The following is a 12,103-nucleotide window of genomic DNA, read 5'->3' on the forward strand; positions in this document are numbered from 1 at the left end:
TTCTGCCCGGTTCTCCTCAGTCGCTGGAGCAATTTATCTGAGTTTTCACACTGGCATTGATCGACTAGTTATATTGATAGATTGGATCCAAAAAAGCACACAGGAACTTTCATGTAATTAAAGTTTAATACAACCATACAATGTTGGAACTAGCTGTAACGCACAATTAAGGCTATTAAAATGAATACAAAACCAATAGAAAACAAGTCAAGGCTTAATATGGCAGTTTTCAGATAATTACTAACATTGACAGTATTTCTAAGGCACCTTGTGACTTGGATACATTGGACATCACGCTGAGGTATTCACCCTCACCCTTGTATTGAGGGTGGCAACAGATCTAAAGACAAAGAAAATCAAAATACTGTAGCAAACTTGCAAATCAATGACAATGAATGATCATCTAGTAACTACTAAAATAAAATTTGGTCATACATAATCATAATTTATATTATAAAAAACATGACACCAAGTGTTGTAAGAACATGATCTCATAAATAAGTTATAGTGGCAAGTACATACTGTATAGAGACAACACTGATAATTGTTTCTCTTTATTTCTCTTAACCACAAACATCCTTCATTGTAAACCCGTTCCTTCATGAAACTGAAATACTCTTCATGTGTCACTGACACAGCCTCCGAATCTTACCACCACATCTCATGTCAATCAGGAGACTGTATACTGCATGGAATACTGATCCTCTGGGTTGTTGGTATGCCTAGACTTGGCATATGGAGTTGATGCGAGTGTGACGTCACTCCTCTCTTGTACTTTGTACCATGGAGTACTTCTTACAGGGGTTCTTGAGACAGGAGGGAGGCCAGGTAATTGGCCAGCTGTAGGAGCAAGGCACCGACGTCTGCACATTCCGTTCCAGGAAGTTAAAGACAGGGTTCCACCAGGTGTTTGTGAGGTAGTTGTTGGGAGAGCACTTCAGCGTCTGGTGAATACAGGAGATGGTTAGAAACCCCGAAACTGTAACACGGGATGTGTCTAATATGCAGTATGGCTGGGTTGTGTCTTTTGGACTGGTTATGTGAACTAGATAGTTATGCGTTCAAGTTATTGGTGAGGTACAGCAGTTGTTTGACAAGCTTGTCAGGATATACACATGAAAGGCAAAAACTAATTCTAGAGTTTGGTGTTCATTTGAATTTTACATCCCTGTGATGTCATCAGAAGAGTTTTATGACCCTAGGGTCATACATGTATTTTCCTGTAGGCTGGGTCATAACAAGAGACATATATCACGTGAAATGATTATGCAGAAAAAAATTTATATAAATGAGTATGGCAAAGGTTGAAAACGTAAAGGTATTATTTTAGCTGCTTTATATACAGTACAAAATTCAAGAACCAAGAAAGTTTATTTGTCACTACTAATACAGGTACAATAAGTGACATGCAGTTTTGTGTGACTTTATCTTTTGTGAGTGTGACTATGATCTTTTGAGGAATTCCAGTCAAAGAACCATTAGAAACAAATAGGCTTTCTGTTATCGTCATGTTATATCGTCATGTCTCGGACAAAACACAGTTACTGTATATACTTTAATGGATTCTATGCCTACACAAACAGAACAAATAAAACTAAGGCAAAATAAATAATAGAAATAGTGTGTCAAAATTATTAATTATTAAAAATGGAACCGTAAAACACAGTTGAAAAGAACAGTTTTAAAAGAAGAAATGGTGGGGCCTGCTTTGATGTGGGTTGGAAGTGGATTCCACGGAGAGGATGCAGCAACTGAGAGAGCCCTATCACCCCTGGTTTGCTGCTGGGTCCTCAGGGAGCTGGAGGGGGCATGATGGTGGAGGAGGTCACAGAGGTGGGGGGGGGGGGGGGGGGGGGGGCTATAGGTTGTTGAGGACCTTGGAAGTCTTGAGTAGCATTTTGAAATGTATTGTCTCTGACTGGGAGCAAGGCATGGAGGACTGGTGTGATGTGGTCTCTGGAGCGGGTACTGGAGAGCAAGTGGGCAGCAGAGTTTTTGTACACTGTAATTTATTGAGGACTTGGTGGAGGAGGAGTTGGTGGTGCCGTAAAGGAGGCTTTCGCAGAAATCAAGCCCGGATGAGATAAAAGCATGAATGAGTGTTTCTGCAGCAGTAAATGATAGTTTGGGTCAGGGGTGAGCAATGTTTTGGAGGTGGAAGAAGGCAGTTTTGGTGATTTAGTTGACAGGTGGCAAGAAAGAGAGGGTGGGGTCGAGGATGACTCCAAGGTTACGGATGAATTATGAATCCAATGGGTGAATTGGTCATCTTGATGTACATGTAGGTGAAGTTTAGTCTCGCAGTAGCCAGACAATTAGACGCATATCAAACGTCTGGGGCACAACTATTGAAAAGTTGTTAAGGATCGACCCCTAATAAGACAAAACAAAAGGGTGACAGATATAGGAACTGACCAACCACAGACCTCCTTAGACAATCCACGGACCAACAACGGTCTTCCATTACAGCCCAGCCAATCAGAGGCTTACCTGACTTTCTCTGGCAAAACCCGGACATGCTGACTTGTGATTCAGACCCTCCGTCGCTGGAATTGATGACGCAAAACGGGTGGGTCTGACCACATGAGACTAGAAGAAGGTTAGACGGGTGGGTCTGACCACATGAGACTAGGAGAAGGTTAGACGGGTGGGTCTGACCACATGAGACTAGGAGAAGGTTAGCCTTCGGATGAATAGGACAACAAGCCTAAAAGTCAATGTATCAATAGGTTTATTTATGTAATTTATATGTTTCTTTTGATATGGTTATATTTCAGGCTGGACACCAGAATAAGAGTAAAATGTTTATTCAACCTCTTAGAGTAAAAGTTAAATCTGCATTGTAGATTTATTGCTGTGTGGCACAGTAATGAGACAGGTGGGGTCTAGGTGTGGTGTAGGTCATTGTCCAAATCCTGAATATCCTTCTAATATAAATAATAAAGGGAAAGCTGTATCTGTGGCACATTGGCAAATTGGAAAATGTGAAACTGCTGTCATTCATTGATGTGGCCAGCAGAGGGCATACATAACCAATCAAAATCACACATGTTTAAAAGGATATCCAAGTACAGAGGTCTACATATATATTTACAATGCAAATAATCTGATAAACCATATTTGAGAACATGAAAATTAATGGTTGAAATGCGACTCTTTTAGTTGGTGGGCTTTAGGTAACTCCCTTGGCAGAAGAGGACCATAGGATATCACTCATGAGCTATTACTAAAACGTGAAGCTTCTCAGAAATCGTACTTGTGTAAACACTGTGGTAGGAGGTTGAGAGGAGATAATTACAACACAAAGCTATAACTACAACGCATTATCGTCCTCCCCCTCTCCTCTCCACCTTTCTCTAACTAACTCCCTCTGTGTCACTCAGTGTCCCCTCCACCATCACACACACACACACACACACACACACACACACACACACACACACACACACACACACACACACACACACTCACACACACACACACACACACACACACACACACACAAAGGCATGGTCTACGAAGCCTATTTTATATTGTCTTGAATAAAAGTAGCTTGTTTGTGGTAAGCGACGCCATCATAGTGCGAAGCATAGCTCCATGGTCTGACCTGTAAGTTAGCCATGGTGTGGTACCACCAGAACAGACGTGAGGTGATGAAGTAAGCCACAACCACATCCACACTGTAGTGCTCGTGGGCCACCAGGATGCACACCACGCCCACGGCACTCAGCAGCCAGCACATCAGGTGGTACCACCAGAAGGAACGCGGAGAGTCTGCAGTGGAGGGAGGAAGAGGAGGAGAGACAGAATATAAGTAACAAACAGGAGGGGGATTGGTTTGCCAGGCTAATCCAAGTGGTTACAAAGAGACTTAAAGAGGTGGTGCCATAGTTTTGTACTTTTTCTGTCTGTGGAGTTAACATAACTCTAATTAGACCCCCAGGTGTGGTTATAATATGCAAATATGTCTTCCCTGTGTATTTTTGGTTACTTCCTGACAGCTGAAAGCCTCGGAGTCAAAAGGCCCAATTGAAATACACTGATTTAATGAGTGATTTAATCATAAAATCAACCGCTCCCTTTTTTTACCATACAACAACACTGTGGGTGTGGCTAACTTCAGTCTGGTCACCATCCATCTGACAACCAGGCATACTTAATGAACAGGAGGGTGTGGCCACATAAAAACATAATTTTAACACTTTTGTACACTTTTTTGAAAGAAATCTTCCTCCAAGTATAATCATAATACCTGATGATTATGTTGTAGGGGGGAAAACAATCACAGCACAATGTCTTAAATGGTTCACAAATTTGATCCCTGTTTACAACATTAACCCTAGCATACCTATTTTGGGCATGTCATTATAGGGAAAAGAATTCTACATTTTTCAAAACATAATTATTATTATTTTCTTTCATTTCTTTACAATTTTTTAATAGGGCTTAAGTGGTTATAATCCAATGGGGTCTCATAGGTTGCAGAGGACAACGGCAGTACCCACAGGATATGTGTTTATCTACTGTAATAATATGCTCATGTGAAAGACATGCAATGAGGAGTGAGTCCTACACAGATGATTGAAAGTGGGGGTTTATTCAAGGGATCAGGCTGTCTTAAAACGTCAATCTATCATTTAATCACCTTAATTGGCTCATACCAGGCTTGGCCCTAACTGCCTTTTCCCAGATCACAATGTGTGGTTGCACACAAATGTCTAACTTAGAAATAGAACAGGATTGATGGAGATTGCAAATCAAGTACCAAACGAAATAACACAAGCATTAATTATATTACTCACACTCCTTGATAAATAGGTAGGTGAGGGTGAGCATGACGGTGTGTCCGCTGTACAGAAAGTCTCCGCACATGAGATGGGAGCCAGTGATGGACAAACCTCCACCTGAGATCAACTGTAGAACACGCTGGATCTTTGCCTGGGAGTCTCCATGCAGCTGAGAGGGAAAAGGAGGTGGATGGAAAGAGGAACAAATCATGAGCGATGGGAGCTGATCAGACTCGCTTCAATTGCCAAGTATAGTAGCAGTGCAGGAAGTTGTCTTGGTGATGTATTTACTGTACTGTATTTATAGTCTTGTAGTGAGTGGGGCACATGGATACTAGGATAACATGACATCTGATTTAGTGCAATGAGACGATGCAGAACAGGTAGATGAAACAGAGAGAGGCAAAGAAAAAGTGGGGGTAGATGTGATGGATGAGAAAGAGGCACAGAGCAAAGGAGATGTGTAGAAGTAAAATAACAGAAAGATTAGTTGAACAGGCACTATCAGCGGTGGCCAAATCTGGTTCTCATGTTATTTTCAGTCAGGTTACTGGTGGGTTAAATTCACAGGTGGGGGAATCACATTCATACAGCGTCTGATACTTTTCAATGTTAGGGGCACATACACATTTTGGTCATTGGACTGAGTACGGAGTACGGTTTGATCTTTCTGTTCAGTATTAGAAGAAAAAACACAAGGGGTAAATTTTTTCCATGATGAAACTCAATACTGTTTCTGTCCTCAGGCAGTAAAAGATTTCTAATAGCTGGCTCTTGACCGTGGCTGTAATATGAGTCCCTAAGGATAAAGCCAACCAAATGGCTTGGTAACCACAGCTGATGCCAGCTCTGATATTGACATGTAAACTGACCTTAGGGGCACACGTCATGTGCATGCCAGGTACGGGCAGGGTAGTGATGTACATGGTGACACAGCGGTACAGGTACAGGGTGCCAATCAGGAAGAAGAACCGCCTGCTCGCTATTGACCTGCAAAATGGTGAGATGAACCCACGTTTATGATCATGTGCAAAGCATAGCAGCCTGCTGCCTTTATGTAATGTTTGGCCTACTTAGGGCTTTTGGTGTGTAAATACTCAGTTTACAATTCGGCTTAGCATAAATGGCAATAACTAATCAAATAAATAGAAAAGTACAAAAGACAAACAGAAACTGAAAGAAATGTGTACTGCACGATGATAATAATAATAATAATAATAACTAGAAATACTGTTCCTACGAAACAGTGTGGGCTTGCATGTAACACTGTGTATGGGCACAAAGATCTACCCTTTGGCTGCTCCTCATTGGCTAAGGGCCCTGCCTTTGTACTGTCGTAACTTTTTTGAGGGGAATAAACTTGGCCTATAAAGATTTGGTATAATAACATGCTGGTCTTGCCTTTCAGCGAGTCAACAATAATTACTAATAAACCTTGACAGACAACACCAAAGCTTCTTACTTGTATCTGAAGAAGAACAGCTGAACAATCCAGATGGACACCAGAACCATACCATTGATCTCTGTAATTGTAAACGCCCACTTGACCCGGTCGATGTAGTCGAAGAACTTGTCTGGGAGTGGTGGACTGTCCTCTTTGGGTGGGACCCTCTCGTGTACCACGGTGATCACCACAGTCGTCAGTACTAAGTTGAAGGCGGCATAGAAGAACGCTATGGCCGTCTTCCACCACTCCATGGGCAGACGGTTGACTTTGGAGTCGGGCACAGAGATCTTGACGTAGTCCTTGTGCCTTCCCATGGCCTTCCGGAAGCCCCGTTTGGCATCCTCCGTAACCGGAGTGTGGACGGGGCAGGTTTTGCCAGCGCTGGGAAGAGCACTGACCTCCATGGGTGGGGTCAGATTGTCAGTGGTAGGGGCTCTATCACCCAGGTGCTCCGGTGGTGCCATGATGGGTGCCCGCGCTGTCCACCCAGAACACAGCTACTGTCTCCTCCTCTGGGTCTACCAGGGAAACCGTAGCCTCCACTGATGCGTTAGACTGCCGTGAGAGAGAGAGAGAGAGAGAGAGAGAGAGAGAGACAAAACAAAACAGGGTGAACCAAACATCTGCTAATATAGCGGTGGACCGCTATGGACCCGGTGGACCCGTAAAGGTCTATGTACAGTATATGTGTACTTCATCTTCAGTACTAGTACTCCAGGCAGTAGGCAGTCTGTTTAATGAACTAGCCCTTACCCGTTCAAAGATATGAGCTCCAAAATGATGTGCAATGTGTGGGTTATGGGATGTGCACTGTGCACACAGTATATGAGGGATGGAAAGTAAGTTTAACTGGTGCTTGCATGATGTAGGAGCATCAATGTAAGAAACCCGTTTCGTTTAATGGCTACAGAGATACTGTCCCCCCCCCCCCCCCCCGAGCCCGCCTGCACACACACCCGCCTGCCTGCCTGCACACACACACACACACACACACACACACACACACACACACACACACACACACACACACACACGCACACACACACACACACACACACAGAGCTGGTTAAACATTTTGCCTCATGCTAGATGCAGAATAGATGTGCCTCATGCTAGATGCAGAATAGATAGTAGATACACCATAAAAATGCTAATATACAGCATATGATTTGTGAAAGTGACAAACGGGCTTCACAGTTATGTCAGGTGTGTTCATATGCTAATGGTGATGCGATTTCAGATCAATTGCTCCAGCCACTGAGGAGAAACGATGTTTCAGACAGACAGACAGACAGACAGACAGACAGACAGACAGACACTCACTCACTCACTCACTCAGACATTCGCAAAATTATAGTATAGATAGAGAAAGAGACTGCAACAGAGCAGAAAGCCTGCAACACTCCAAATTAAGTCTTTACGGTGCACGCACGGCTCAATAATAACATGAGACAAAGAATAAGGTTTATTTACCTCTCTGGACAGATAACAACGTACGCGTTTCGACCTGGTCGGTCTTCCTCAGCGTTGTCAAGCACTGAGGTATAGTTTAATTGAAAATAATCTATTATGTTCTGCATGAATATTCCATGTGGTCACAGATGCTGCACTAAAGGTTGTTGTGATACAATTTTAAAATCAATTTAACCCATTGAGTTGGATGACAAAAGATAATGTTCTGAGGGCCATTTTCGATTTCGACTCACGCAGCAGGGTACAGTCTAGATTTACACAAATGCATTGGAATACAAACCCTGACTCATTTGTCCAGCATGGATGCTTCACATTGATAATAGAACCTGACTATGGGGGGTTCACAATTTGTCACAACGCCTATAAACATTTCCAAGACTTGCCAAAAGAAATTACATTCCCAAAGGGATTCTTAAAGTTAGCTAGCCTGTTTTATACCCCAGGGTATAGTCCACTTTATACCCAGGGGTATAAAATAGGCTAGCCCCAAATATACCCATCTAGTCCAAACTATAACCCCCTTGTGTTTTTCATTCATTGTTTTTTATATCATAAATATTTTGTTAAGTAACATTTCTCTAGTCTAGGTTATACCCCCTTGTGTTTTTTCATAAATAAATCGGTATTAGAATGTCCAGAGTACACTGTTCTAGTCTAGAGGGATATCAATTAATCCTAAATCCAGTATATTATTGAGTTATTACATAGTATATTCTACAGTATATTATTCACCCAAGTATGGAGGAATAATTTGACTAGAGAGGTGTTACTTAATAATGCATTACTAAAATAATTATGATGTAAACATGATTAATGGTAAAACACAAGGGGAGTATTTAATAGTTTGGGCTAGAGGGGTATATTTTGGGCTAGCCTGTTTTATACCCAAGGGCATAAACTGGACTGGCCCAGAATATACCTCAGGGTATAAAACAGGCTAGTTCAATTTAACCCCGGCTGGGGGTATAATTTGGGCTGTTGTACTGGTTGAAAGTGGTTAGAAATCGGGACACATCAGCTGCATAACTGCTGATACTGATGTCACAATGATAGATATATAGGCCATATCGTTCGTTCTGTCCGTTTGTTATTGATAATTGATGGGCATTTAATTGTAGCACTTTTCCATTAATTACGTAAAATGTTTTTAAAAAGTAGCTTTTCATATCTTTAATAATCCACAATTGAATAGTAAAGCAGGGTTGTTTGAACCAAACAAGAACTCAGCATGATTTTGCTTCCCTACCTGAGCTGGCCTTTAGGACTGTGTAGAACTAAAGTCTCATTATGATTTATCGCACAACCCTTTTGAAAAGGGTCACTCGACAACAATGAAATGATAACACTGTCAGTTAAAAGTACATTCACTACAGTCACTTTTTGTAAAGGTCCTCCAAACATATACTGTACATCAAACATAGACATATGGGAGTGTGATGTGCCTAGGCCTTTGTTGATATAGGATTTAAAATGTACTTTCTGTTGTCACTCACTTTAAAGTAGAGTCATCATGACTGATGGTAAGCTAAGGTAATCATAAACATTAAACTGACACACCAAAGTGTGAGCATAAAGTAGATGGAGAAAGGGAAGTGCTCTGTAGTCTTGAATAGTCACTTTTCTTGTTGAACCCTTTTCCATTAAAGTGAGAGAGAGAGAGAGAGAGAGAGAGAGAGAGAGAGATCCTCAGCGATGGCCATTTCCATTCTGTTGTACTTGAGAGGCTTGAGTATCTTTAAAAGGGCCATTAATGGTATTGGGTATGAGGCCCACAATGCATCACAATAACAGTCATTTGGGATTCATACAGAATGGCATGTTTACTGGATACCGTTAATGGATGCTACACAAACGCCTCTCCTCAAATCACAAATCTCCTCCCTTGTTTGTAGTGATAACGTCATTAGGCCATATTCCCAAAGCTGTATGTATTCTATCTGCATTCATCATCATCACCATCACAGGATTTCTGACTGTCGGGGTGTCCGGTCGCCCTGGAATAAGGTTTCTGCACCGCCTGGGTGTGTTTTGGGGATGGGAAACCGTGTTCTGTCACTGCACTAGTAACTCCTACAGGTCGGTCAGGGCACCTGTTCAGCAGGGGGTGGAACTGGGAAGGAAAGTGTGTGCCCTCTGCACATGTTTTGCCCTAAAACTCCTCACTGTCAGGCGAAAAGAAGCGGCTGCCTGATGTGTATCGGAGGAGACATGTGGTTGTCTACACAGATACATGGTCAGGTGGGCACTTGGGACATCTGGGCACCTCGAATTGGCTATTTTGTCCAAAATACATTTTAACACATTTTAAAATCATTATCAGACTTAATTTTATCCTTCAACGTCTTGTTTATGCCCCAAAATGACGGATTTACAGGTTCTGTATAGCAATTGTAGAAATATTAGACCTTAATTGTCAAATCTTTAAGCATGTAATGATCATGTATACTTTATTTTCCTTCCTTTTTTTGGACAAAATAGCCAATCTTACGTCGAAGTGCCCAGATGTCCCTAGTGTCCACCTGACCTGTTACTATATCTATCTACATCTACACCCTCCCCACGACCACGATGGCAGTTACAGGCACTATACACATGGGGGAATTTGCTAAATGAAAATACATCAAAAATATGTCCAAGTTAAAGAGGTCACAGCTGCCCCTACCCCAATCCAATCCTAAAACCAGAAGGTGACTAAAATTAGTATTTCACAAAGCAGGATTTTATAAAGTTGGCAAGACTATTAAAGATGGGGTGCCATGATTTTTTTCCTCCCTAAAACATGATGATCAGGTATTACGATTATACTAGGAGGAAGATTTTTTTCAATAAAGTGTACAGAAATAGTTCAAATTATGTTTTGATGTGGCCACACCCACCAGTTCACAGGTGGGTGCTGACCCAGCTAAAGTTAGTCACACCCACATGTTGGGTGTATGGTAAAAGGGGAGGGGATGATTTTATGATGTCATTAACTCAGTGTTTTTCGATCAGCACTTTTATCTCGGAGGCTTTCAGCTTTCAGGAAGAAACCAAAAATACACAGGGAAGGCAAATGTGTACATTATAACCACACCCGGTGGTCTATTAGATGTTAACTCCATAGACACATACAACACTGAAAAAGTACAAACGCCACGACATACTAGGGTTTACTGTTAGACTGATCTCAGACAATTAGCTCTTTTAAAACCATCCTGAAAAGCTTTCTTTAAATAATTTTCTGTGAATTGATAAATATAGTATTTGTGCATGTGTGTGTGATTTGTGTGAGTGAGAGTGAGTGAGAGAGAGAGAGAGAGAGAGAGAGAGAGAGAGAGAGAGAGAGAGGGAGAGAGAGAGAGAGAGAGAGAGAGGGAGGGAGGGAGAGAGAGAAAGAGAGAGGAGGTAGTGACAGCTGAAATAATCAGTTTACTCTTACATCAATTTATGAGAGAAAACATTATCTCAGAGGAAAATGTATTATCTATTATGACAGGGCCCCATTTAGCTAAATCATTGCAGGTTCACAATCTATAAGTGATAAATGGCTGGGGAGCAAAATGTTTGGCAGACATTTGGGGTCCAAAGCTCATACTGGGTATACTAATAATAACCAAGATGGCTAAAAATATGCTCTGAGAAAAAGACAAATTGTATAACTCCATTATAACATGATGGCCCTTATGTTATTACAGCGATCATATTTCCTTTGCTTTGTCATCTCTGTGGTTAGTAGTACTCAGTTGTCCCCTTGTCTCCCCTTGTCGAGTACCTCCATGGGAAAGTAGCTGGCAGGGTGGCCGAGTGGATGGAGTGGTTTGTCCACGCAGAGTCCAGTGAGGGATGAGGATGGAAGGGTGTACCTGCACACCAGTTACACACTGTTGAGCCCTCTGGAGAGGTTGTGGGCTAATGAACCCCAATGATGCACCTATACCCTCCCTTTCACCACTCCACTCTGACTGCTACCTTCAAAAGCACCAACTTACCCTATCCCTTAAAACATTCAGGCCGGGAACACATTTTTGTGTATTAGAGCTACAGTATGTATCAACATATTTGTTTTTGTAGGTACATTTTTGAATAATATTGTTTTTCAGAAAACTTAGGTCAGGCCTAAATGGGGGATTCTAGTTCTATTAGCTTTACTAATAATGGATGACATGGTTGACAGGTACATTAGACAGTATTTGTCCATTAGTAGCCATGTGCCCAGTCAGAACTTCTTAACTGAACTACCTCTACCTGTTCTTTCATTAGTTGCTCTGACTGAGGGCATCACCTAATGCAAACGCATCAGAAACGCAGTGAAATGAAAATGCAAGTTATTCACGTGGATAGAACCTGAATCATCATAGCATGAACACATCAGCATATTATCATCCCATCATTAGAAGCCTGCCTTTGTCGCAGGCTG

At 41.9% G+C, this 12,103-nt stretch overlaps 1 protein-coding gene across 1 annotated transcript; it reads right to left on the bottom strand.

The window, feature by feature from the left end:
* Positions 1 to 758: 758 nt before the first annotated feature.
* Positions 759 to 6,638, bottom strand: sgms2a (sphingomyelin synthase 2a; the record flags this gene model as incomplete). Its single annotated transcript, XM_080721837.1, has 5 exons — positions 759 to 944; positions 3,608 to 3,774; positions 4,803 to 4,956; positions 5,660 to 5,777; positions 6,250 to 6,638. The coding sequence occupies 5 exons, from the start codon at positions 6,636 to 6,638 to the stop codon at positions 759 to 761; spliced, it is 1,014 nt and encodes a 337-aa protein (XP_080577963.1).
* Positions 6,639 to 12,103: the final 5,465 nt, after the last annotated feature.

Source organism: Nannobrachium achirus (genome assembly GCF_963921795.1).
Source record: "Nannobrachium achirus genome assembly, chromosome: 3".
NCBI classification, from domain to species: Eukaryota; Metazoa; Chordata; class Actinopteri; order Myctophiformes; family Myctophidae; genus Nannobrachium; species Nannobrachium achirus.